Genomic DNA, 27,940 nt, shown 5'->3' on the forward strand with positions numbered 1-27,940 from the left:
AGTTAATAATTTAAAAAATAAAATTTCTCACCACTTATATAAAAACAAGAGGTCTACCACTTGTGTTCCGGTCACAATGAAAATTTTCTCCGCATACTATCCGATAATTAAGAGATTTTTCAAGGTGTCCGGAACACAGGATGGTATACCATTTGTCTCCATACAAGTGGTGAGATTCTTGTGTTAAAAAATTAATAACATAAAAAATAAAAATTTTCAGTACTTATATAATAACATGTGATGTACCGCTTACATTATGGACACAAGGAAAAATTTCTCCAGACAACGGGTGCACATTGCATATACACAGGGATAGAGGACAATATATGGAAATTCAAGATTTTGTAAAATCCAAGGAAACCTTTTCGAACAGAAATTAAACGATGTTTAATGTTAGTTTACAAACAAATATTAACAAGATAAGAAATAGCTGCAAGGGGCACGAAAGGGTTTTACCTGAATCAGCTATAAACAATTTTCTTGTTGTATCTATATAGATTCAACCCGGTACTTATCACGAAGCACTGGATTATTAATAAATAAGGAAAGGCTGATCTTGTTCCCTTGTGTGTCAATTAATCAATTAGAGTGGTTAGCCCATGATGATATATTATCCAACCTTAACTTAGTGATCGAAGAGTGATGGATGACTTTGGGGGGACTCATCTGGTAGATGTAAATCTAAAAATTAATGTGATTAGTTATATATTTGATATGGACAGGTTGGAAGTCTGCCATGGCTGTGTATGTGGCAGCAGATGAATGGTACCAAATGGCCAAGGGCGGCACACCAAACAGACTGGACAGGGAGGGAGGAGATGGATAGTGAAAGGCAAGAATGTGACGGTGTGATATATATGTAAAAGACAATATGACATAAATCAGGAAAAAAACGTAACATCTAGTTTAGTCCAGACAAGATACCATCATATAGAAACTAATTATAAGAATCATAAATGAAGTATAAAAGTAATTGTCTAATTGTAATCTTAAAAATTGGCAAATATTTGGCGAGTTCAATAAAAACGGAAATGTTTATGAAGATAGAATAATGTTAAAGACAACAAGTTGTGTAATTCCCCATAGCCTCTTAAATTGTGAAAATGATGAATAATCATGACTTGCCACCAGTTTTCTTTTCTTTCTTTTTTTTTTCTTTTAAGAAAAACAAAAAAAAAAAAGTTGTGTAACAAATTTGATCAATCTCAGATTAATGATGTGAAAAACGTCTTAATTTTAAATGAATACGAGTTTAATTCCAAATGAATACAAGTGAGTATGTATTGAGTAATTAAATTACTTTAATGATAAACTAGAGCAACCCTAATTGCAACTCACAACACCTAAGGGCGACCCGTCGCATCACCACACTGTCCGTCTCTCCTAGGTGGGAGGAGTTCTCTGTTTCTAAATTAACATCTCAATGTTTCTGTTGTATTCCAATACCATACATTGATCATCTATATACATAGTGATGTATTTGGAAAACTGATAACTTTTTTTCTCAATGGGGATTTGAAAAATGTTTATATAAATAACAAATAGACGAGATGGTAAAGTCAAGAGATATTGTGGGAGTGAATGTTGTTAAAACTTAAAGCTACAAACCTAGTTTAGTTAAGGGAATAATATATATAATATATAGTTATATGCGGAAAATCTTAGAACACAAAATAGCGGTGGGCGGGGGTGGCGTGTAAACATGGTGTCACACTCACGCCGTCCAAACACAAGCTTTGCATCTCATTTTCTCAGCTGCCACCCCACGCGCAATGCCAATGCGCAATCAATACCATTACCACTCTTATGTACTCTCTCCTCTCTTCTCTTAATTCCATATATACCATATCTCTTGTTTTTAAACTAATTACAATTAACTAGCTCTTTTCTTCATCTAAATCTTCATCTCATCACCATCGAGCAGCTGGCCCATGTATATAAATACATTTATTAGCCTCTCTTTCTCTTCAGCAACAAATTAATATTCACTTCACAGATCTGCAGAAGCCCTCCCTCTCTCTTTCTCTCTCTCAAGCTAGGGTTCACCGGATCCAACTAATACATACATCTTCAATATTTCCATTCTTTTTTTTACGTCTTCATATATCATCCTTGAGTATTTCCTTTTCTGATCTCTTACAAGTTCTTTTCTTAGCGCAAAGAAGGCAGTTGCAGCAACAGTTTTATTGATATCCTGTGAGTATTTTCCTGTGTGCATGATATAATTCAGCTCATGCATATGTTAATCACACTGTTACATGCAGAACTATATATATATATATATATATATATATATTACAACATATATATTGCTAAAATTGTTTTAATTTCTTAGTTCCTTTTTACAGATGAAATTACTAGCGTTTGTGTAATGCATCTACATTTACAGTTAATTAAAATTCACATTTTGTGTGATGGATGATCGATCAATGATTTGTTTGTACTAAATGTAGGTCAATCTTTTAATAATCTTACGGTAATTAATGAAAAAATTAGATTGGTTTTTATTGATTAGTTTTGATTGTGTAGTTAGCGTGGTTTGGGTATGAAATGAATTGTTTTTAAGGAATTTAATTCCACCACTGTCACTACCAGTAGAGATCGACCGAGCAGGAGGTAGCAGGCAGGGAGTGCGCTGCACTCAAAGAAATATAACATGCTTGTGCCAGCAAAGTCAAGCTTTTCGGCCAACTTTTGTGTTCAATATATATTTGTCCCTGATTACTCCATGCAACTAATGAAAACAAATTTACTTATGAGCTTAATTATAGGATAATCCTATGTTCCAATGTTAGCGTGGTGGGTTCCAATCCACTACTACTCCTCTGTCATGATTTCTTTCTTTTCCGCAATGTCAAATAGCCAAAAACACATGCAGCACCACTATCAATTCCCACAAGTGAAATCTTCATAATTGCTAGCTAGATACTTAGCTACTATATAGCACAGGGTTTAGATATCATGCATACGACTTTCAGAATTCCTTCTTCAATATCCCTCCAAATTAAGAGTCAATAGTTTTCTTCACAAACTATTTGTTTGGTTGTCTTGTCTTTGATGTTAGACCTACGCCAATTACAAGAACCCTTCGACTATGTTTGGGCAAGGAATTTTCAAATCCCTTTAAGGTCAAGTTATAAAGAAATGGATTACAAAATATTAGACAGAGAGAATTAAGAATGACAATCATGACCATCATATAGGTATGTAAGAGGAATTTACAAGTGACACTTTCCATATAAGGATTTGTAAATCCCTTTCACATGTCTTTCTAATGATCATGGAAAACATTTCTAATTTTTTTTATATAACATTTGTAAATCTTTTAAGACTGAAAACTTTCTTACCTAAACATAGCCTTCGAGGGGTAGTCCATGTAAGAAAAAAATATATCATATGATTCTTTTTATTTCATGTAATCATGAATACACACACACACACACACACACAAACACACACATACACACACAAATACATATACATATATATATATATATATATATATATATGGGGCAATTCTATGGCATCCTTTAATAAAAAGCATGTGGTATCATTTTGAACATTAGTAGTGCAATACAATCACATTCAAGTATAATATCTCACATTTAATATGATTAAGATAAAGTTAAAGTTAATAACACCACATTACTTTGTTATTATTAACAAGATTGGTAATTACATTGTGGACTGCACACACACACACACACACTCATGCACATATATAGCTAAGTCAAGAGAATAATTATAAGGACTCTCTCTCATACTTCCTTGCATGATATGCAGGTGCGTCTAGAATACCATTAGTAATGGAGATGGAATCTTGTGTTCCACCAGGCTTCAGATTTCATCCGACAGAAGAGGAACTTGTGGGTTACTACCTGAAAAGAAAGATCAACTCACTACAAATTGATCTAGATGTCATCGTTGACATTGACCTATACAAAATCGAACCATGGGACATACAAGGTACTTTAAGAACCAACTTATTTTTAACGTTTGCAGGTTGACCTCGAAATGGCACAAAAAGATATGTACCTAAGAGGGGTTTCTGTGTTCATACTATTGGATATGGTAACGTGTAGAAGGAAAACAACATTGGAAAAATCCGTTGATGCTTGTTAGGAAAAACAAAACAAAATAGATAGCGATTTAATACTTCACTTTAGCTATTTGCACTCCAAACAGTATAGCTAGCATTCAAAAAAAGAATACATGAAACTAATTAAACAATGATTAATCACTAACCAAAAACATATTGCACTTATCTCCTCTTTGATTAGTCAATTTCATCTTTTATACAGTACTTGACATTATGGTAGCTAGCATTAAAGTGCTATTGTGCATGCCACAATTTGGTGCAAGTGGCATGCATTTTCCTCAAAATTGTAACATAATAGAAACAACATAAACACAAATGCTACACTTTGTCATCAATGGCTAAACAAAAGAGTTGTTATTGACATCGCATAAGATTATGAGCATATGGATGCATTCTGATAACTGTGTATGTATTTTATGGTACAGCGAGATGCAAGCTGGGCTACAGTGAAAAGAACGAGTGGTACTTCTTCAGTCACAAAGACAAGAAGTACCCGACTGGAACTCGAACAAATAGAGCCACATCTGCTGGATTCTGGAAGGCAACAGGAAGAGACAAGGCAGTGCTTTCAAAGAACAACATTATAGGAATGAGGAAGACCCTGGTGTTCTACAAGGGACGAGCACCTAACGGCAACAAAACCGACTGGATCATGCATGAATATCGACTCCAAACTTCGGAACATGCACCCCCTCAGGCAAGTTCTTCAATATCGTCCATTGATTAACTTGTTATTTAATTTTCTTCAGTTGATCGAGAAATTGACAATATAAATATATTAATTATATGAATAACTTTATTATTAGAGAGAGATGTCATCATTAAACCCTAAACCAGTAAATAACGTGTGTTTACATACGTAGTTTGAATTTTTATATTATATGAATATATATTTTACACACACACACACGCATACTAATTTGCAAATTAACAAATCCGGCCTGGTTATGGTCGTGCAGGAAGAAGGATGGGTTGTATGTCGGGCATTCAAGAAGCCAAGTCCTAGTCACAGGCAAGGTTTTGAAGCATGGAAGCATGCTTACTATGTCAGAGATCATGCTTCATCTTCAAGCTTCTCAAGTGAAATGCCTATGTCTATGCTGATCAACCCCAATCAAGGTTTCCATCAACCTTTTCGTTCAGATCAGCAAGATCATTTCGTTTCGAACAACATTTTCTTGGGTAACCAGCTCATGGAACTTCCTCAACTAGAAAGCCCAACCATTTCAACAAGCTTTGTCACCAAAGAAAACATATTGAATAGCACTAATCTCAGCACTGAAGACTATGAGGACGACAGGAGCAACAACAATAACAGCAATCAACAAATAGATTGGAAAATTTTGGACAATTTACTGGAAGTGCAATTCACTGATAGGGCATCATTTTCTCATCCAAGTTTGTCGTCGGCACCCCAATATTATGAGCAAGAAACTCGAAGCAACCATCTTCTTGGATGCTTCCAAGACTTGTGACAATAGAAGATCAATATAAATGGTCTCAACAACTTATTCTTGTTTGGCTCTTAAAAAAATAAAAAATAAAATAGTAGTCCAGTCCATATGTAGTTGTGCAGTCGGGACAAGGTTATATATTAAGTTGTTGAGATTGCATGCTTAAGAGTATCTCCAATGAAGATGTCAAAAATAAATAAATAAATAAAAAATATCCAATGTAAATTTTTAGGCTTATTTGGTAAATGTCAAATTTTCTTTTGCTCAAACTCATATGTTTATTCTAATTCATTTAATATTTGTAGCACCCGCTCTTCAAAAAATAAATAAAAACTAATTTTCATGATTTATTATTGGTGCATTACTAAGACTCACACAACACAACATTCAAAAAATCAAATTTTATTAAGTGACATTCCACTAAGAATTTGCATTTCATTTAAAGACAGTCTAAAGTTAACCTAAAGTACAATGAAGATATCTAGAAAATTACTAAGAATTTCGGTTCACAAGGCCAATTTTATCGTAGGCCACAATAATTTGGTTACGGACCATGCTCAGTAGCCTGATTACGGAAAGTCAAGAATGTTGGGCTAGGTGGCTTTGTTTTGATGCCAAGAAACAAAAATTTTAACTTTTAAATGATAATTTATGAATACTTTTGATACCGATATAATATTATCAAATAAAAAAAATCTTAAATTGTTATAGGTTTATTTGACTGAACTATTCTAAAGGGAATAGAGAGAGGGTGGTTGGCGGCAATAAGAGAGAGAAGAGAAAGATTTAATTGTCAGATGTGTGTTTGTATCACCTCATTATGCCTTTATTTATAGTAGTAGAATAGGTTAAATCCTTACCCTTTTAGGATTACAACTCTAATAGGATATTAACTACTAAATGGAATATTCAAAGATATCCCAAGATACACTAGGATTTACACAATCACATTCCTATTCTAAATATGACTACAACACTCTCATTAGATCTTCAGCAGAACATCGCATTGGATCTTCAGCAGATAAGGTAGAACATTTGATGAAGTCGGCAGCATAATGGGCAAATAGTAAAACTCACAAAACCTCGCTATGGTAAAACCTAAGGCAAGTGAAAACCCATATACTAAGGAGAAAAGTGAGAAGTATGCATAATGTCTAAAACAAACGTCAAACAGGACGAAAGTAGTGAACTCAAAGGAGTATGATCATCCCAAGATGGGTGCCTAATCAAAACCTCGTTAGGTAGCAAAAACCCAGTGGGAAAAAGGCACATAATCATAGGAAAAATAGTACATTAAGATCAAGTGAGTATGCTTAGGATACTCCCCTTGAGTTAGACATAACTTCCAAATAAGAGAATTACAAGCAATTCAACTCAGATAATTTACACATACCAATTCCTTGGACGAGCTTCTAAAAAGTAGACTTGGGCAATGACTTGGTGAAGAGATCAGCCAGGTTGTCCTGAGTTCGGATATGCTTGACTTCAATGTTTGATGTTGTTGTTCCATGACTACTCTTAACCAAAAGCACTTGTGTGATGCTTCATGCAAGACGAGGATCTTAGCATGGTTCGAAGAAGTCACAACTAGCGTTTTCTTAGTAGACCTCCAAGATATAGTTGTGTCTCAAATGATAAAGACATAGCCCGTTTGAGAATGTGCCATATGTGGGTCACACAAATATCCAGCATTCGCATAACCAATAAGGTGGGAATCAACCTAAGAACCGAAGGGGGCGACGACTCCTCTCTAGCGGAAAATGTCTTTAACACCATTCCACTATCTGTGTGTGGCACATTGCTGTATCTAGCCAAAAGATTAACAACGAATGAGATGTCAGGTCTAGTGCATTGAGCCAAGCATAATAAAGCCCCAATTGCACTTAGGTATAGAATTTTAGGCTCCAAAATCTCTTCTTTATCCTCTTTGGGACAGAAGGGATCCCGTTTAGCATCTAGAGTCCAAACGATCATAGGAGTACTTGAAGGCTTCACTTTATCCTCATTAAAACATCGCAACACCTTTTAGGTGTAGTTTAATTGATGTACTAGGATTCCATCAGAACAAATCTCCAAGCCAACATAATATCGAGTTTTCTCAAGATCTTTCATCTTAAATTCTGATTTTAAGTGAACGGCAATTTCCTCAAGCTTTGCGGGAGTTCCGATGAGGTTCATTTTGTCAACATAAACTGCAACGATCGTAAACCTGGAATGTGACTTCTTTATGAACACACATGGGCATAATTCGTTGTTCACATAACCCTGACTTGTCAAATATTCACTCAGACGGTTATACCATGTTTGCCTAGATTGTTTCAATCCGTAAAGTGATCTCCTCAATCTAATATCTAGAACTATTTGAATCAGTCAATGGAAGTCCTTTTGGAACTTTCATGTAGATTTTCCTATTTAGATCCCCATACAGATACGTGGTCACCACGTCCATAAGCTGCATATTTAGTTTTTCAGAAACTACCAAACTAATTCGGTAGTTGCATGTTATGACATCTATTACGGGGGAATACTTTTCCTTGTAATCAATCCCAGGGTGCTGAGGGAAGCCTTGCGCTACGAGGCTTGCTTTGTATCTCACTATTTAATTCTTCACATTACGCTTCCTTATGTAAACCCACTTGTAGCCCGTGGGCTTCACATGTAGTGGAGTAAAAGCTATAGGTCCAAACACTTTACGTTTCGCAAGCAAATCGAGTTCAACTTGGATTGCTTGTTTCTAGTTTGACCAATCTGCTCTACGTCGGCATTCATCAACGGAATGTGGTTCAATTCCATTGCTAAGCACGATGTTAATAACTACTATGTACGTAAATGCATCGTCGACGATCTTCTCATTCCGATCCTAAACTTTATCCAATATTGCGTAGTGGACCGAAATCTAGCGATTCTTGGATGGTTGGGTTGTCTCGTCTAAGACATCACCATAATCTAAAACAACCTCATGCGTTAGGACATATGAGTGAGCGATGGTCGAATTCAAACTCGGGTCATCAGTTGGTGCTGTTTTCGTTTTCTAAGGTTATGAATCCTTTGAACCAAGGTATCTACCACCCTTCAAGGTCGGAGCAGATGACTAGTTAGCCACTAATATACCAAGCCGTGTGGAAGGTGCGGCCTCCCTACCTTCGGGGGCGATCAGGCCTACATAGGTGGTGTTACGACGTACTTGGGGTACGTCTATCCTTGCAGGTACGTTTGCAGTAGGTATATGTGATCTCGTCACCTTAGCTAGATCAATAAAAGCATCTGGCATGCTTTGAGCAGTGCTCTGAAGATTTATAATTCTTTTTAGACTAGGTAGTGTGAGGATCAAGATGAGACATAGTGGGAGCATACCACGACAATTCTCAACATTCTCCAGAAACATTAACATACTTATGTCCCCTTAACAACGGGAATACTGCCTCATCAAAGTGACAATCCGAAAAATGTGCAATAAAGAGATCTCCTATCAAGGGCTCTAAATAGGAATAATTGATGGCGAATCATAACCGACATAGATTCTCATTTTTCTCTTAGGAACCATTTTGGTACGTAGTGACCATTATTAACACATAAATTGCGCACCCAAACACACGTAAATGCGAGACGTCAAGCTCGTATCCAGTAACCAATTGTAACGGTGAATGAAGTTGGGTAGCGAGGGGCTTCAGCCGAACCAGCATAGTTGCGTGCACTATTGCATAGCCCCAGGTAGATATTGATAGTTTGGTTTGCATAACCAAAGTCCTAGCTATCAATTGAATGTGCTTGATGAAAGTGCCTGCCAAGCCGTATTGGGTGTGAACATGGGGTACATGATGTTCTACTTCAATCCCAACTGACATGCAATATTCGTCAAAAGTCTGTGACGTAAACTCTCCAGCATTATCCAGTCGAATTAACTTGATTAGATAATTAGGGTGGTGAGCCCTTATCTTAATAATTTGTTCTAGCAATTTTGCAAATGCAGCATTGCGTGTGGACAATAGGCAAGCATGTGACCATTATTTCGATGCGTCAACCAACACCATAAAGTATCTAAATGGTCCGCATGTTGGTTGGATAGGTCCACTAATATCCCTTTGAATCCTTTGAAGAAACTTAGGAGGGTTGTGAATAATCTTTGTAATTGAGGGTTGAGTATTCAACTTCCCCAAAGAACACGCTTTGCATGGCGGGAATCCAACGTAGAGAAGTAAATGATGCTCATGTGATGATTTGAGGATACGGCGCATCATGTCACGTCTGGGATGTCCCATATGGTTATGCCAAAGCAGCAAAGTGCTCTGGCACTCAGGCACAAGGCCGCCCACATGGTAGGCTTCTATGTTGCGAATGGTTATGATGTACAACCCACTCGAGAGACGTTCCAACTTCTCGTGAATATGCTTCTGCCATACTCGTAAGAAGTGATACAAAGAAATTTAGAACCATTATCTTCAGTGGTTTCAATATGATATTGATTATCTTGAATATCTCTAAAACTCAACAATGTTCTTCTAGAACATGGAGAATATAGGGCCTCTTTAATGGTTAAGACAGTACCATTGGACAACATGATACGTGTATTTTCATATCCTTCAATCAGGTTGGATGAGCCTGAGAAAGTTGTCAAATGTGCGTTCTTAGGTTCGAAGTTAGCAAAATAGTGTCGCTCATGCAATATGGTGTGCGTGGTAGCACTATCAGCCAGACACTAACTTCTCCACTAGACATACCTAGAAATAAATTGATTGAATTGGTCACATGCATAAATATAATTCCATTCATTCAATTAATCAATTCGAAAAATAATATCCACAAAATAATTATCCATAATTCAAAACAAACCAAAACCAAACAAATTATTCCAAATACTTAGAAAAATTGTCCAAAAATTAAACCATAAACCTAAAAATTTAGGGGGGGTTCGGCCACTAGGGGTAAAACACCCTCAAAAAATGTCTAGAAAAATAAAACTTATTCATCCATAAGAGCTGATGCTTATTGAAAAACTGATATCTCCATGGATGTAGTAGCTTCTTCGAGATGTTCCACATGGACAAAGTTAGACTCACGATGGGAATGATACTTGACAATAGCCTTAGAGGTAGCTCAGCATACGCGTGAACAATGATTCTTTGATCCATAACGGTAGCACATGTCCATTTTAGTGGAAGCTGATTGAACAGTAGCTTTTCCCTTGTTCTTGAAGTTTGGATCTTTGGGGGCAAGGAGTTGGCGCTTCTGGGTCAAATTTCTTCCCTTGGGTGGGCCTTGGCTCTGATGACCTTGGGGCCATGGTTGGGCTTGCTACCTATTGCAATAGCCATGACGATTTTTTCGTCGTTTATGGCTGCTAGAATTAGTCGTATGCGCTTCAGGCATAGCGTTCGAGCTTGATAATTTTTCATCAAAAGCTGGTTCTGCTTTTTAGCGAGAAGTAAAACAGGCCTAAAGGGCCACTGCCATGTGGTCCAAGGTGTCAAAACGACAACGTTCCATGATATGTTCCACGTAACTAAGTTACAAGCCAACGCGGTGGTTCGGCGGTGGTACCATGGTGGTGTGGCTACCGTGCCGCATAATCCCAGATTTCCAACCCCCCCCCCCCACCCCCCGACAATTTTTCCGACATCTCTAGGGTTTAAAAAACCGTAAATTGCTTCTAATTTATTTATATGCTTTGACTCACAAATTCCACATAGCAATATAATTGCGTAAGGCTTGAAACATATATATATATATATATATATATATATATCGGGAGGAAAATATAAATATAGGGGGTTCATGCATCAAAGGGAATGTTTTCGTGCTTCGTGGACGTTTCAAATATCTTCCTTTATTTTAAGCGTACCTAATTGGCAGAAAATAAATAAAAGCCTTTGAATTTTGTAGAAAGAAACCTCATCCTACAATCCTTCAGTTCCTTAACTTCTAGCAATAGCGTGCTGATAACGTGTTAAAGACCTATTTGATTGAACTATTCTAAGGGAATAGAGAGAGGGAGGTAGGCGGCAATAAGAGAGAGAAGAGAGAGATTTAATTGTGAGGTATGTGTTTGTATCACCCTATTGTGCCTTTATTTATAGTAGTAGGATAGGATAAATCCTTACCCTTTTAGGATTACAACTCTAATAGGATACTAACTACTAAAGGGAATATTCAAAGATATCCCTATATACACTATGATTTACACAATCATATTCCTATTCTAAATATGATTGCAACATAATTACTATTTTAAAAAAATTAAATAGTCTCATATTTCAAAATAAGAGTAAGTTGCGAATTCCCTTCTAAATTTTCACTTAGCTTTCAATTTTCCGCCTAAACTTTTCTATTGAAAAATCAAGGATTTGAATTAATTTTTTTAGCTGATTTTCCCTTACAGTTAGTCTTTCATACATTCCATCCAAATTTTTGTTAAACGGAAGCATGTGTATAACATGTGACAATCCTTTGAGAGCATAAACGTGATTAAGCAAGACCTTCACACAATATACCATGTGCAGTCGCAGAATTGCAGAGTGGTCGTTTAGAAGTCTAGGGTTTTCACGCGATTTGCAAGGTGGGCCTTCACTGAAACTTGGGGGAAAATGATATTGCCTTTATCGATTTCATAGTTAGTTGATGGCAGATTCGACAAAATCAGTAAGATTATAAAAAGATTTGGGAGTTGAAGATGCATCTGGAGGTGCGAAATAAAGGGAATCGTCCAAAGTATTGTAAGTATATTTAATCCCTTTTGTAATTGTTTATTTAATAGGTGAATGTAGGCTTTACATGGCTTTTTCTCTATTTTAGGTATCAGATTTCATTTTGGTATTCAAATGGTAGTCAAATGTGTTCGTGGTCCTAAAGAAAAGCATGTTATACTTCACCATGGTAAGAAAAGGCAGAGAATGGGTGTGCTTAAGAGCTGGTAGCAATTAAAAATAAATAAAAAATCATTTGATATGCCAGGCAACAATTGGATTTTTAATAATTTGGTGCTAGTGTTTTTGGGAAAAACGAACCCAAATAAAAACAAATAAAAAAAGTGTGAAGCCTAATTTATATATTGATATGCCATCCAACAATTGGATTTTTTTTTTTTTTAAACAACTGTGTATTGAAATTGATCTTGCTAAAATGCTGGATTTTCAAAATTGATCTTGCAGAAGTGTATAACATTTTAAAACTAATCTTGCAGAGTGTATGAATTATCAAAATAAACTTGCAGAAATTAATTTTTAAGGATCTAAAATCGGTTTAAAGTTTTTTTTTATAAATGATGTCAGTTTGTAGTTTTGGCTTGGTTAAGTAACAAGTCTATTAGGGTATGGCCGAAGTTTTGTCTCTATAGTTAAAACTCCATGTAACTAATAGCTTGACTTATGGTATTTCTACTCTGAAGACATGGTGTTGGGTTTTCGGCCATATAATTGGAATTTATTTAAGTTGAATAATTAAATACGGAGTTGAAATAATAAATAAGCATGTTATATGTAATTCGAATTCCATATATGGTTACTTGTAATCAATAAAGCAGCAAAAAATGATGGCGAAGAGATTAACTTAGATGAATCCTTAGCATGTGTGCATTGCTTTGTAGTAATCATCCATGTACTTGTGTTCTTCCTCTTCATGATTCATCACAAGAAGCTCTTCAATGTTGAGTCTCCAAGAGTATCCATATTGATACACCAATGATGGGTGATGAAGTGAGAGATTCGATTGTGCTAGCAAGATCACTAACTTGAAACAATATTTTGGGCGACACACTATAGAACTTTCGGCTAGGGTTTTGTCTCCTAGGGGACAAATCTTAGCATTTGATTAGGCATATATGAGAAAACACCTGTGAATTTATGCATCCTCTTGTCGCACCTCTATGGGCTTTGACATCATGGGCCTTGTCCCATGGATCTACACTTTTCCACTTGCCCACTTGAGCTTATAACTTGGACCCTTTTTAATTAAAACCCAAAGTTTATTTTAATTTGATTCCACAAGTCGCAGCCTTCCTTAAGGAGCGATCAGGACCAAGCATGACAAGTATGGTATCTTCTTGCTTCCACCATTCTTCGTCTATCAAAAAGTTAGATTTGAAGCTATTTGCTTGGTCTTCAAGCAGTAATTGCTATTTGGGGTCATCGAGAGTCTTCCTAACGTCATCTGCTAAACTTACTACGCCTGCCTTGTTAGATCATTTATTACCAGCATTTTCTTGGAGGGCTCCTGCTTCTTGGTAGAATCTGGCACCTTCGCTGCCCATTTTAGGTTCATGGTGATGTCTTTGCTGAATGGATGATTTGCTGGCTCTTGTATGAAAGTTATCCACGCGACCATTCTGTCGCAGTTGACAATATTAGCTTTCTCAATCTTGAAGCATTCAATATACCCCATGATAAACTCGTTGGGCTTCTTGACCATACTAAAGAGGTGATAAGATAATTTCTTGATTACTCGATAGGATGAGTATTCCTTCGTGAAGAAGACTAATCAGACAATTTCTTGATAACTTGTTAGGCTTTTTACCCACATTAAAGAGGTGATCAAACAGTTCCTCAGATGAACCTCTATGTCATAGTGGGTCATTCAGAGCACCTTCAAACTTTAGTATAGGACTAGACCGACAAAGAAGTAAACAGCCTGAAAGAGGTCAGTAGGGAGTAGGTGCTCAGAGTAGTGAAGCTGGGACATCACATGGAGGTTCTAGTTAGTGGCCAGAGTTAGCGCACTTTTCGCCTTGGAGGTTGAGGCGAAGCTTGATGCAAGCACAAGTATGTTGAGTTTAGGGGACTAAACTCCTTTTAAGGGGAGAAGGATGTGAAATTCCATTCCCAAATTTTACTATTTAAATTTCGTATTCGTAGTTGATACGACTCCTTCCTAGTTTTGGCATTTATTTATTTATTTATTTTTATTTTGCAAAAAGACAAAAAGCCCCTATTGGGCTAAGCAAAGTTCTATGTGGGCATTTAAGCTCCTTTCATGTGTTCCCTCATTTCTTTGCATGTTTGGATAGTACATGTGATACAAACACATAAGCGCAAACATAACAAAATCTAGAGTTAGAACGAAGATTCTACAAGGCTTTTACCATGAATTGGGCACATTTTCCTTGTCGTTTTCCAGCCTTATTTTCTGACCAGTGGGACCACACTTAGGACCTTTCTTTCTCTCTCTCTCTCTCTCTCTCTCTCCCCCCCCCTAAGTTTCTCTCACTTTTTCTTCATCTTCTTTGCACCATGAGCCACACCACCATCACTTCTAATCTTTCAGTGAATTGATCATCAAACCATGACCAAAAAAAATATCCTTCTCTTCACGAGCTCAAAGATAAGCTTCAGATTGTGAGAAAAGGACTACGGGCTGATGTCCTAGGCACTCTGATAAGACAAGGTTTTATGACTAGTTTTTCAAGCACATCTCGTCCTTTTGGATGGTCCTAAGGCCATTAGAGGACTACCCATTCTCCTTAGACTCAAGTTCAAGCAACCTGAACTCGGCCCTACTTAGTTTCGAAGGAAACCTAGGACGTTGGTTTTAGGCTGAGACTTCTAGATGAATTTTAGGCCATTTCTAGCCATCTTTCGGATTCTAAATAGGTATAAACTTGTTCTCCTCTTCTCTAGCTTCATTTTGACAAAAGGATCATTGAATTTGATTAAGAATTGAACAAGTTATCGCTATATAAAGTTTTTTCCATAAATTCCAGCTAAGGTGCCGGCGACCTAAGGAAGGATGAAGAAGAAGAATATTCCGTTAACAGTAAAAAAATATTCTAGAATGCCAACAGGTTTGGAGTTAGTTTTCCGTTAATTTTTAGCAAAATATTCCATTTTTGGCATCCATTAATTCCACAATTTTAATCTAGTTTCTTAGTTGGTTGGCACAAAAACTTGCAATTAGGGTGGTTCTAACCATCAGATTGTCATGAATTGTTAGTATGTTGTTGTGGAAGCTTAAGTAGACCCCTAGGAAGTTATAGATAGGAAATATGATATGCAAATCTTCCGAATTGAATGACGTAGAGTTGTTGACTCTACCATTTACCTTTGACCGAAGGTTGACTTTTGGTCAACCTGTCCCGAATCATCTAGATTGTTGTAGAGGACGTGTACAAGATAGAATTCTGTGTTTTATCACTAGAATTATAAGACATGACTTGTGCTTTGTTCGAGGTGGCAATAGTACGTGAGCACCTTGATCGTTGTTCTAGGGTGTTTTATTGTAGACTCCAAGTGAGTGACTTTAATATATGTAGTATGGTTATTTCCTTGAAAATTGCCATACTTATATACTTAATGGATATGGCATTGCTTTACAGAATGTGTTCTATACTAAATTATTGCTTTTAAATTTAGTTGTCAATTTATTTTTATGAAATGTGATTTGACATGCATAATTGAAATGTTTGTGAAACATGAAGGCTAGTAGATGACCATTGACCCATTGTCATGGGGAGTTATCGCATCGAAAGTATGTCATGGTTCGTTTCTTGAGCCATTCTAAACTAAGTTTTAGAATTCTACTCAGTTTTGTTGAGTTCTCTAGAACCAGGTTTCGTTGAATTGTCCAGAACTGTGCCTTCATCTGGATTTCGTTGAGTGGTCCAGAATCCTTCTTTTACGCGGTTTTGTTGAGTGGTCCGGAATTGTGTTCAGTTCAGATTTCGTTGAGTGGTCTGAAATCTCTCTTCCTATTTGGTTTCATTAAGTAGTCTAGAACCCTCATCCGCTTGGATTTCGTTGAGTGGTCCGCAATCGTATTTCCTGCTTTGTTTTGTTAAGTGGTTTGGAACCTATCTATGTTGGAGTTTTTTGAGTGGTCTGGAATCCTATCTCTTGTTTACTTTCATTGAGTTGGTCCAAAACCCTGCATTCGCTGGTTTCCGTTAAGTTGGTTCAAGGGTCCCACTTCATTTCGGTTTCTTTGAGTTGGTTTAGAATATGGAACTTGTGAAGTTGTAGGCTTCAGCTGAACTATGTCACTCTAGCTTGAGTTTTCTAAGTATTTATGAACTAGAGATTTGAGAACCTTTGTGGTTTGGTTTAGAAAAGTCGATGCATGTTTGAGTGATTCTTTCGGAATTTCGAGCAAATTATTTATGATGTTATAAAATATGATTTCATGAATAATGATGTTTTTAAACTATGATCGGTGGACATGTGTTATGATTGTCATATACCTTGAATTATTGCCACCCAAGCTTCGCATCTTATCCAGGTTGTTGCCTTGCCAGGTGCACCACTTTTACAATGTAGGGGCAATTATGCAGGAGACAAGTCTGTGTAGATACGAAGAGCTTTTGGGGTTGTAGTCAGAAGTGAGTTAGCTTAAAGTGATTAGGTTATCCCTATATCTTTTCTTATATTATTTCGAGAACTATATGTTTGGTGCCTATGGGCATGTTACTCTAGAGAGCTTTATGAGCTTTTTGTTGTACAATTGTCGTAGACATATTATTGTTGTATTGTTTCTTTTTCTTACTTTTTTTTTTTATATGAAATCAGAGAATTCTAAAGATGCAATAATCCATCACCAAATGTCTAGTTGTAGGATAATTGGCCCAAAGAAAATAAATAAAATATTAAATCGTTAATGTTCATAATAGGCTTTGGACCAATAACTATTTTTATAAATTTTGATTGCAAGTTGAACAATCGTTTTGGCTAAAAAAAGCCAATTTCATTTTTCATTCGCTTGCCATTATTTTAGTTGCTTGTCAACCTAAACTGAATCTGATTTTTGAACACCAATACAGAAGAATTGAATCTCCATCTTTCAATTCCCAAATTTGAATCGAAGAATTTGATCCGCAACATGTGTCTGTCTCGGATTTGATTGATGTGGGTCGCATTCTAAAAACTCAGTTCGACTTTCTTGACAACGAAACGAAGACGCAAAATTTGTCGATGAATGAGTGTTATTATTGAAGTGGCCCCTTATCATCTTCCTGTCGGTGCTGGTGCAATCCGTACATGGCGGCTCCGAGAAATCTGACGGGGGACGCCGGGAGGCTGCCTATGGACGAGGAGAATCCCAAGGAGGACGATTGGTCCACCGGCAAGAGGCCCAAGTCCGATAGGTTTCCGCTGTCGCGGTGGGAATTCGCAGCGGCACTCGGCGTTTTCTTGGTCTTCTCTACCGGTCTCTGCTGCGTCTACTTGACCATGCCTGCCGCCGAGTACGGTAAACTCAAGCTGCCGCGCTCCGTCGCCGATCTTCGCTTGCTCAAGTACGTCCCTCATTCCACGATTCAATCAAATTATCATTTGGATTTGTTTATATTTTTGGAAATATATGATAATCTAGTTATGTTGTGATGGGTTATTGAGATTTTGTTAAGATTAATTTGATAATTGCGTAAGATATGATTATGTGGGCTGCTTGTTATTGTACCTTTGGATTAACATCTGAGTTGCTTTTCGCTTTCTCTGATTTGCATAAGATAGTGTCACATATGTTCAGTTGATTTGGAATTCGAAAAAAAATTATGAAACAAGTAGAATTCAAACGTCGATAGGGCTTATTTTTAGTCACTATGTCATCTAATTCACCTCCGCACGGTTTAGGATGTTGGTTCACATTCATACTTGAAGACTTTGGTAGAATGAGAATATAGAAAGAACTTTCATTTAGACTGCCATTTTGCATTTTAGACTTGACAGAAAGAATTTATCCTACCCCCGATAACTCAATGTGGAAAGTTTTACGTGAATGTTTCTGTAAAGAAAGTTTAAGCTCGGTGTGAGATGTCCGCCCTGAACTTCCCTATTATAACTCCTGAAGTTATAAGTAATTCATCCATAAGCTGAAAATTTTGATTTCTGCAAGTTTTTATGCAAATTTTCCCTAATAGAAAAGGTGAAGTACATAGATGATGAGCTGTCCTCAAATTAAACAAAAGGAAAGAAATCATAAATGGAGCATCAACCATAAGGGTACCAGTGTAAGACTGTTCTTTAGGAACATAAAAACCCAATGACCACAACTACAAAAAGAAAAAGGGAAAAATATGTTCTCTTCAAACTATTGCGATATGGAAGCCTGAACCGAAAGTCAATAGTATCTCAAATCTCATCTCTCCATTGTCTCCTTTAGAACAACCTCGGCTTTCTTTCCATTCGTAGAGAACCCTATGTGTGACCAAGAGAACACATTTCCAAAATGTTCATGCTCACTTACTAAGACCCTATCTCGTGACTTAAGTTTCCAACATTTGGAGGAGAACTGAAGGGAAGTCATTCATTTCAAACAGCCGCTTCCAAATCCTAGAAGCAACTGGGGGATGCATCTGCTAATGATACGTATAGTCCACATCATTTTTTCGCATGACACACCATCAGAGAGACTGACACAGTTTTGGCCTATGCCTTGAAGTGATGTCATGTTTTCACTTTTGTCTGTCTCTTTTATCCAGTACTGTGGCCTCTATGGTCCCCATTTAACATTAGTCATTTCCCCTGAATGCTTGTTTTGATTTTTTAATATTTTTTATAATCTTTTGCAGAGACAATCTGGCAACATATGCCAATGATTATCCAGCACAATTTATTCTTGGTTACTGCTCTACTTACATCTTCATGCAGACTTTTATGATTCCTGGGACAATTTTTATGTCATTGCTAGCTGGAGCTCTTTTTGGCGTAATCAGAGGCCTTATCTTGGTTGTCTGCAATGCTACAGCTGGAGCATCATCCTGCTTCTTTTTGTCTAAGTTAATTGGAAGGCCTTTAGTTAGTTGGTTGTGGCCAGAAAGGTTGAGATTTTTTCAGGCAGAGGTACTTCTTATTGCTTTGTTAAATTTGGTCAATTCTGCTATCGTTCTTCCACTACTTTAACCTTAAATTTTGTGCACCCAGATTGCAAAGCGTAGGGAAAAGCTGCTAAATTACATGCTTTTTCTTAGGATAACTCCAACCTTGCCGAACCTTTTCATCAACTTGGCATCTCCAATTGTTGATATACCGTTTCATATTTTCTTTCTGGCGACTTTTGTTGGTCTTATTCCAGCATCTTATATCACAGTCAGGGTAAGTTCTTTCTACTCATCAAATGACGAAATTCTATTTTCTATAGAATAAATGGAACTTTCTCATCTTACTATCTGGTTGTTTTGGTGTCTGTATATGGGGCTTGCTATACTTTTTAGTAATGAATTTGTCCAATAAAATAGTTAAACAGTCCACGCTACTTAGATTAGTTCTGGGCAGCATTTTACTTCATTGTTTTGTTATGCTTTAGGAGGTTTTGGACTTGAAGGCCTTGAAGTATGTCATATTTAGAGGCAATAATCCATAATCATTGACGCTGTGGTGGGGATTGGTCAGAGAAGCATGGGTCGATTGGGTTATTATTTTTGAGTTACGTTCAAACATTTTTTGTCAAAAGGATGTTTTTGGCGGTAAAGGGACAGAATTCTGTGGAATTCCCCTCTTTTAACTATCTCTTGGGTAATGTGGTTGGACAGAAATATAAGAACATGTGTGGAGTTTGGCTGTGGCTTCTTTAGGGAGTATAATGGGGATCTGCAATAGAATCCTTGGGGAAAAAAAGGTTAGGTTTTGGGTGTTCTATGTATTATTGCTTTCCTGGGTAATCGTATGAGCTTAACTTCCTTGTAGTATCTGTACTGTGGTTTCTTGCTTTCTCCAACCTTTAGAGATCTTGCATATTCTTTAATTTTATTAGAAGGGGGAGCTGCTATAGGATAGTTTTTAGAGTTGTATTGCAATGCTAGAGTTGTATTTATGGATTTGGTTTTAGGGTTGTATCATATAATGGGTGGACCTCTGGTTTACTAAGTTTTGCAGCAATTTTAGCTTTTTAATAAAATTATATTTCTCAGATTTTGGAGTCTGGAAAACAGAGGGTAACACCAGTGGATTGCAGAAGAAACTTAGTAGATATGTGTTTTGTTGTCTTATCTTTAATCTGAAGTCTGATTCACAGTTGCGTGGGATTATTAAATTGTAAGGTCTACAGCCAACTGTTGGCTAAGGTAGCCTGCTGGGAGGTCAGGTGATTGAGCCACTGAAGAAATCGACCAACTATGTTGGTTGACCTCCATTCCAGAAAAGTTCTGGTTTTGGTTCTTCTCTTTTGACAACGTGTCTTGTCCAACTCCCATTTACTTGGGAGTCCCCCTTACTCCTAGGGTCCAAGATATAAGTGAACTAGTTTTAGTCAAAGTACTAGGCTATCTAGCCAGTCTAAGCTTATAGTGTGGTAAACTCTCCTATAAGCAAGCTCTTGCAATAATTTGATATTATATTGATCGAGGCCTTCAAGCTTCTTGCAGATGCTCATGATGTCGTCAATCAATACCTAAATCTGGATCTAAGTCTTTCATGAAATTTGCAAATTTTATAGGCCTTTTCTTTTGGTTGGAAAAGTTCTAGACCTACCTCATGGTGTCAAAATTATTTATTTTTGAATACAATAAATCATAAAGATAAACAAATTGACTAATTTATAGTAAACATAAAGTGAATAGAAATTTTTATATCGTTGGGATGAATTAAGGGGTATCAGTAAAGTTGTTATTGTCATGTTCCCCGTGCTGTATAATTAGATGCAGGACTTGCTATGTTTGGAGGTTGATTTGTCCATGTGAGATAGGCAACAACAACAACAACAAAGCCTTTTCCCACTAAATGGGGTCAGCTATATGAATCCTAGAACACCACTGTGCTCGGTTCTGTGTCATGTCATCCGTTAGATCCAAGTACTCTTAAGTCTCTTCTTAAAGTCTCTTCCAAAGTCCTTCTAGGTCTTCCTCTACCCCTGCGGCCTTGAACCTTTGTCTGTAATCACATCTTCTAACTAGAGCGTCAGTAGGCCTTCGTTTCACATGTCCAAACCACCGTAAACAATTTTCTCTCATCTTTCCTTCAATTTCGGCTACTCCTACTTTACCTCGGATGTCCTCATTCCTAATCTTATCCTTTCTCGTGTGCCCATACATCCAACGAAGCATTCTCATCTCTGCTGCATCTATTTTATGTACGTGTTGATGCTCACCGCCCAACATTTCGTGCCATAAAGCATTGCCGGCCGTATTGCCGTCCTATAAAATTTTTTCCTTGAGCTTCAGTGGCATATGACAGTCACACAACACGCTGGATGCACTCTTCTACTTCATCCATCCAACTTGTATTCTATGGTTGAGGTCCCCATCCAACTCTTCGTTCTTTTGCAAGATAGATCCTAGGTAGCGAATGCGGTCGCTCTTTGGTACTTCCTGATCTCCAATCCTCACCCCTAACTCATTTGAGCCTCCGTTTGCACTGAACTTGCACTCCATATACTCTGTCTTTGACCAACTTAGGCGAAGACCTTTAAATTTCAACACTTCTCTCCAAAGGTTAAGCTTCGCATTTACTCTTTCCTGAGTTTCATCTATCAACACTATATCGTCTGCAAAAAGCATACACCAAGGAATATCATTTGGAATATGTCCCGTTAACTCATCCATTACCAATGCAAAAAGATAAGGACTTAAAGATAAGCCTTGACATAACCCTACTGTTATGGGGAAGCTTTCGGTTTGTCCTTCATGAATTCTTATGGCAGTCCTTGCTCCATCATACATATCCTTTATAGCTTGGATATACGCTACTCGTACTCCATGTGAGATAGGCCATGATAATTAAACCTTATTCAGTTAGATTGCAGCGGATGTTTCTGTTGGACCTATCATGATGGTTTGTGTTTTTTCACCCGACAGCTATAGAATTTAATAACTTGACTAACAATATTGTCAATATGTTTGAAGAGAGCTTTTAGATAAACATCAAGTATATATCTACTTAGAATTGCTTTCTTACATGTATTTATGTGTTGTCCCTGTCCAAATAAAAATATGATGAATTAAATTGATTTTCATCATGCTAACTTGTGTACCTTGTTGTATGGTCACTTTGTTTGCTGCGTTTATTATAATAATAAAATAGAGCTTTGTTGCACATAGAAAAGGCATCACAATTGTGACCAAATCAAGATACACATAAACGGAACATCTGATCCCATTGGTTTATAGTGTAGTTGACATCCTAATTAATGCAGGTCATATTTTAACCGTTTGGTTACAACCGAACATCTTGGACTGTCAGAAATCTGTTTTTCAATTTAACGCATGACAGCTTTTCTTGAAATGTTTTCGTTGTAGTAATCGATAGCTGCTCATTTTGTTTTTCCAGGCTGGCCTTGCTCTGGGAGATCTCAAGTCCGTCAAGGATCTCTATGATTTTAAAACTCTGTTTGTGCTTTTCCTCATTGGTTCTGTGATTATACTTCCAACCGTTTTGAAGAGGAAGCGAATCTATGAATGAAAGTTCAGGTGTTGAGGACTCCATTCCATACTTCTGTCCAGAAGGCGGCTCATGTAGTCTGACAGCTAAATAGTGCAAATGTTACAATACGGTGAAGCTTAATTTTTCCAGGACCCAGAAGGGAGTGTCTGTTTTTCGATATAGGCTCTTCAAAGCATTCTTTACTAGGTAATGTATTGTTACAGAGTTAAAAATGATGTTTCGAAAGTTGCTGTGCGAAAATATTTATGAATTTATCATTGCTTTAGGCTCATGTAACATTGATAGTCCTTGTAACATGGTTTACAAATATATAGCAAATCTCATATTTTTTTTCCAATGCGGTTGCCCTTTTTGTTAGTTGGAACTGCTATACTTTTCTATATGGTTAACCATTTCAGGTCCAGTGGAAGTTTGAAAAAGTGTTGATTTATACGTTTTTAAGTTGTAACTGAATGCAATGAGGATGATATGTGGAAATTGAAATGGTTAAATATTAAGGAAATTGTGATTCAAATGGGATTGGAGAAATTTTTGTATACAGCAGTGGGACGAGTTTCCTCATACGTACTTGCCAGGATTGCTTTGGATCGTTGGCTAATTATTTACTATCGGACATTGTTGACCTCCTGCCAAAGTCACCTATGTTGGAAAGGTCGTCTGCGGTTCAAACAACAGCGTTTAAAGATGAAAGAACATTTTGGGTTTAAAAACTTCACAAAACATCAATCTTCAGAAAATAGCGTTAAAAGATTCTTCTACAAAAGTTGCTTGAGCAATCTTTCCCAGAACTCTATGTTAATGATTCTCCTACAAAAGCGGCTTGAGCCATCTTTCACAAAAAGCTGTTAAAACAACTTGAGGGGGGAGTTAATTAGGTTCATTGAACAATTAGGCTCATTAAATCCTATACATAGGTTTGTTGACTCTTCTACAGTAGGTTCATTGTGGCCAAGGGAGGCTGAAATGCCCTGTGAGTTTTCCCGACCCCCGGAAAGGGTGGATAACCGTGACTTGCCACCAGTTGTCCCCCTTTTTAAAGAGAAAAAAACCAAAACAAGTCAAATTTTTCTCTCCAAAAGACAATTAGCAATGAGATTACCCCGTATTAAGCTCTAACAAGGCCACTTTGTATACATACAAAGCAAAACCCTTGGAATTAATCAGGCAGCACAAGATTAAGAAACGTAAGCTATTCATCAGTTCCTTTTACAAATTGAATGCTTACAAGAAATTGCATTTCTCTGTTACTATCTCATTCTCCAGCAGACGAAGACGTAGACTGATCTTTTATTCCGAAAGCGTCACCCAAATTAAAGTTCAAATTGTTTCTCATGGTTCTGCTCCTCCCAATTCCTCCATCACCCCCCTTCCTCATCATTGCAGCAAACTCCCCATAATCGATACGCCCATCCTGCCAAACTTATGCATTTAGGCTTCCGAAACTTGAACAATATTAATTCTCATCGAAATAAAAAAAATGAAACGAAACACTTACATTGTCTTCATCAATCTCTTTGACAATTTCATCCAGATGAACGTCACCTAGACCAAACTCCTTGCAAGCCTGTTGAAGCTCGTCCACTGTAATATATCCACTACCATCTTTGTCAAAAAAGGAAAAGGCTGCAATCAAATTCTCTTCTCTTTCCATCTTGTTTAAGTGCAAGGTAGCAGCAAGAAATTCGCCATAGTCTATTGTTCCGCTGTTGTCTATATCAGCCTGCCAACATTGCCGAAGCAAAAATGATTTTGTGAGGGTCATTCGTGTTTATAGCGTTGAAGATCTATTAAAAACTTAAATGGAAGGATATTAAAACTTCGTAGTAAGTAGCCACAGTTTATGGGGATCAATCTATTAACTGCTTCCATAAGAGACTTGATTTCAGACTCCATTAGCTCCGAGCCCACTTTTTTCAATCCTTCTTTAAGTTCCTCAAATGTTATTGTCCCGCTGCTATCTGTGTCAATCATTTTGAACAGCTCTTTTAAACCACCAATCTCTTCTTCTGACAGTCTTTCCGCTATCACCTGCGCAAAGAAAACAAGAATGTCACAGTGATACACATTACACCATCACCAAAACAAAAAAGTGGGCACAGTAGAAGAAGCAACAAATCGCTGTCATCAGAAATATCAGAGATAATTGAGTGAAAACTCCAGACGTTCTGGTTAGAACTTTACCTTAACCATAACTGATTGAGATATATAAATCGTTAGTGTCTGCCAACTTCACTATGGCCAGAAGTTGCATATTTAGTGGTTAGAGAATTGAACAGTAAATGAGAGGTCTTCCCTCACTCTCACGTCTCAAAACCTTTATTACAACAACAAATACTCTCACAAGTCACAGCATACACTCATCTTGTGAAGTTGATACGAAAAATATATGATAAAAACATGTGTATTACAAGGAAAGTGACAAGTTTTGAACGAATCAAAAACGATATTTCTGCTTAGACCAACCGTTATATAATACAATGTACACTGCAAACAAACATTTCTTGATCATTGGCAAACAAACATTCCATTGGTTGCATAAGAATTATTCTGCAGTAAAATTTGGTATGCTATAGATTTTTCAACTCCGTTCAAAGATGAATGCAATGCATAAATGGAGTTTCGATCTGGAAACTATAAAAACTGTGTTTCTTGGTTACAGACAACGTTTTGAAGGTGAAATGAACTCCCAAGTTCCATCCCGTATCGTATTACTTCCATTTTAAAAACTACTGGTTACTAAAGTTATGTAATTATTTGTTATCTCAGAAATAGCCTTGAAAGAGATTGGAGTGTAACTCTCATATTGGATGATAAATGAATTTACCAATTACTGCCAGGGTGCTGCGTAAAATGAAATAGAATGATCGATCTATAAAAAGATGATAATGGTTAAACATTTGCAAGACATACACGGAGTGCCATCTTCTTAAGTTTATTCATTGCTGAGAACTGCTTGAGGCGGGACAGAACCGCAGAATCTAGTGGTTTATCTGGGGCAACTCTGTCGTCTACAATCCAGGGGTGACCTGAAACGATCCATTTTAGAGTTCAACGCAGCTAGCATTTTGGATATAACCTTATCTATGCAACTATCACATAAAACTTAATTGGCATTGTAAAGTAGGTATTAAACCACTCACATAGGACTTCATGGGCAGAGATTCTTTTCTTCGGATGCCTCTCAAGCATCTTATACATGAGATCTTTTGCACTTTCTGAAATATTAGGCCACGGCTCAGATTCAAAATCTATTTTGCCATGTAAAATCTGTCTGAAGATGCCTGATTCAGTTTCTGCAGATACATATTGAAAAATTAATCAACTCACGATATAGCAAAACAATCAAACGTAATAGTAAAGGTATGCCTCACTGATAATGGTGTGATAGTCCAGAGTGTGAGAGATTGTAACTGTAGAGGATCACTACCTGCCCAAAAAGGAGGAACCCCGCTTAGGAGGATGTAAAGTATCACACCAGCACTCCATACATCCACTTCGGGTCCATAAATCTTGGACAACACCTCAGGTGCAACATAATAGGGACTCCCAACTATGTCATAGAAATATTGTCCTGAAACAAGAAAAGGTAGAGCAGAATATTTAACCAACCATCTTTATGCATGATAAAAACACCATTCAAGCTTCAACGAGGAGAAAGAGAAAAACACAAAGCAGAGCCGCATTTGATACAGGATAGTGATGGCATCAATTGTATACCAGTTTGAAAACCAAAAAGAAAAAAAAAAAGCCTTATTCTGGCAAAGTAATACATTCGAAATTGTGTTTATGTAGATGGACTGTCTTAGACATAGAGATTGATGAGTAATTTCGCTCACGGGAATGACTGAATTAATTGGTATACTGAATAAAACGTAGATACCTTCTTATGGTATCAATACCATGACAGTTGAGCCATCCATCTCGAACCAAAAAGACATTAAAACTGTTGAATCTAGCGATGCGATATAGAATCAGGCTTGAAAGGAAAGAAATTTCTAAACAAATCTAGCAACCTCAAATATGGCATGGAGAAAAATACAATATCGGGGAAATAGCTCCTGTCTTCTCCCTTGTAGGCGGAGCAGCGGGGTTTATGTTTGTTCAACATATCCAAGACTAAGTAGAGAAACAATCTATAACCAATAACAGTATGGATGTATAAATCAAGCAACCCTAAAGATTGAGTACGCAACAAGGCACGAGAAATCTAATTCAGCAAAATTAACGAGTTGAAGAAATAATCAGAAACATTCTCAAAATTGATGGCAGACCAACATTTCCAATTCCAATTCTAATAAAAAGAAAGAACAGGTAAAAGTGGATCTGATCTGGAGATGAAAGGAAGGAAGCTGAACCTGGCTTATAGAAGACGGACAAGCCGAAATCGGTGGCTTTGAGCGTGGCATCATCGGAAGGCGTGTCGAACAAGAAATTCTCCGGCTTGAGATCGCGGTGCATGACGCCGAGGGAGTGGCAGCCCTCCACCACCCCAACGATGGTCTTGATGAGCTTGGCCGCCTCCCTCTCGCTGTAATGCCCCTTCTTGACGATCCTATCAAACAGCTCGCCGCCGGCGCAGAGCTCCATGACAAGGTGCACGAAGACGGAGTCCTCGTAGGTGCCCTTGATCTGGACGACGCTGGGGTGCTCGGAGAGGTGGTGCATGATCTGAATCTCCCTCCAGACGTCATCGTAGTCCTCCTGGCAGAGGAGCTTGCGCTTGGGGATGGACTTGCAGGCGTAGTGGGCGCCGGTGGGCTTGTGGGTGCAGAGGTAGGTGGTGCCGAATTGTCCTTGGCCCAATTTCTTGCCCATCAGGTAATGGTCTCTCAGCCGCGGCGTTTCGTACGGCAATACTGAATGCGATCCTTTCTTCATTCTTTCGACTCGATTCTCCGATGACGATGAATTTCTTCTGATTTTTTTAGTTTTTTATTTTTATTTTTGATTTGTGATTCGATCGTTTTCCATGCTTCTCCTTCGCCTCTGAAACTGTTATTTCTGTTTGTTTCTATATCTCTCTCTTCTTTCTCTCTCCTTGTGTGCTTGTGGATTATGGTTGAGCACTATACGACCACTCTCCCTCAATTGTTATT

At 37.4% G+C, this 27,940-nt stretch overlaps 3 protein-coding genes across 3 annotated transcripts; 2 read left to right on the forward strand and 1 right to left on the reverse strand.

Moving 5' to 3' along the window:
* Positions 1–3,806: 3,806 nt before the first annotated feature.
* On the forward strand, positions 3,807–5,674 carry LOC137723473 (NAC domain-containing protein 30-like). Its single transcript, XM_068462672.1, has 3 exons — positions 3,807–3,966; positions 4,525–4,796; positions 5,059–5,674. Exons 1-3 carry the CDS (start codon positions 3,807–3,809, stop codon positions 5,572–5,574), a joined length of 948 nt encoding a protein of 315 aa, XP_068318773.1. The 3' UTR covers positions 5,575–5,674.
* Positions 5,675–17,208: 11,534 nt separating this feature from the next.
* On the forward strand, positions 17,209–23,177 carry LOC137725936 (uncharacterized membrane protein At4g09580). Its single transcript, XM_068464782.1, has 4 exons — positions 17,209–17,764; positions 19,040–19,310; positions 19,392–19,562; positions 22,731–23,177. The coding sequence occupies exons 1-4, from the start codon at positions 17,508–17,510 to the stop codon at positions 22,860–22,862; spliced, it is 831 nt and encodes a 276-aa protein (XP_068320883.1). The 5' UTR covers positions 17,209–17,507; the 3' UTR covers positions 22,863–23,177.
* A 751-nt stretch (positions 23,178–23,928) lies between these two features.
* On the reverse strand, positions 23,929–27,875 carry LOC137722610 (calcium-dependent protein kinase 4-like). Its single transcript, XM_068461654.1, has 7 exons — positions 27,200–27,875; positions 26,272–26,415; positions 25,985–26,137; positions 25,755–25,870; positions 24,705–24,872; positions 24,340–24,564; positions 23,929–24,255 (listed from the first exon to the last, which is right to left on the reverse strand). The coding sequence occupies exons 1-7, from the start codon at positions 27,720–27,722 to the stop codon at positions 24,097–24,099; spliced, it is 1,488 nt and encodes a 495-aa protein (XP_068317755.1). The 5' UTR covers positions 27,723–27,875; the 3' UTR covers positions 23,929–24,096.
* Between the last annotated feature and the right edge of the window lie 65 nt (positions 27,876–27,940).

This window comes from Pyrus communis, chromosome 2 (genome assembly GCF_963583255.1).
Source record: "Pyrus communis chromosome 2, drPyrComm1.1, whole genome shotgun sequence".
NCBI lineage: Eukaryota > Viridiplantae > Streptophyta > Magnoliopsida > Rosales > Rosaceae > Pyrus > Pyrus communis.

Bases quoted from the DNA above. Each gene is read 5' to 3' on its own strand.
- LOC137722610 (XM_068461654.1), bottom strand. From the start codon at position 27,722: ATGAAGAAAGGATCGCATTCAGTATTGCCGTACGAAACGCCGCGGCTG. The intron at 25,871-25,984 runs GTGAGTGGTTTA...GGATCGTTTCAG, and splicing joins CTCTGCCCATGAAGTCCTAT to GTCACCCCTGGATTGTAGAC. The intron at 24,873-25,754 runs GTATGTCTTGCA...TTCTTTGCGCAG, and splicing joins TTAAGAAGATGGCACTCCGT to GTGATAGCGGAAAGACTGTC.
- LOC137725936 (XM_068464782.1), top strand. From the start codon at position 17,508: ATGGCGGCTCCGAGAAATCTGACGGGGGACGCCGGGAGGCTGCCTATG. The intron at 19,311-19,391 runs GTACTTCTTATT...TTGTGCACCCAG, and splicing joins TGAGATTTTTTCAGGCAGAG to ATTGCAAAGCGTAGGGAAAA. The intron at 19,563-22,730 runs GTAAGTTCTTTC...TTGTTTTTCCAG, and splicing joins CATCTTATATCACAGTCAGG to GCTGGCCTTGCTCTGGGAGA.
- LOC137723473 (XM_068462672.1), top strand. From the start codon at position 3,807: ATGGAGATGGAATCTTGTGTTCCACCAGGCTTCAGATTTCATCCGACA. The intron at 3,967-4,524 runs GTACTTTAAGAA...TTTATGGTACAG, and splicing joins CGAACCATGGGACATACAAG to CGAGATGCAAGCTGGGCTAC. The intron at 4,797-5,058 runs GCAAGTTCTTCA...ATGGTCGTGCAG, and splicing joins CGGAACATGCACCCCCTCAG to GAAGAAGGATGGGTTGTATG.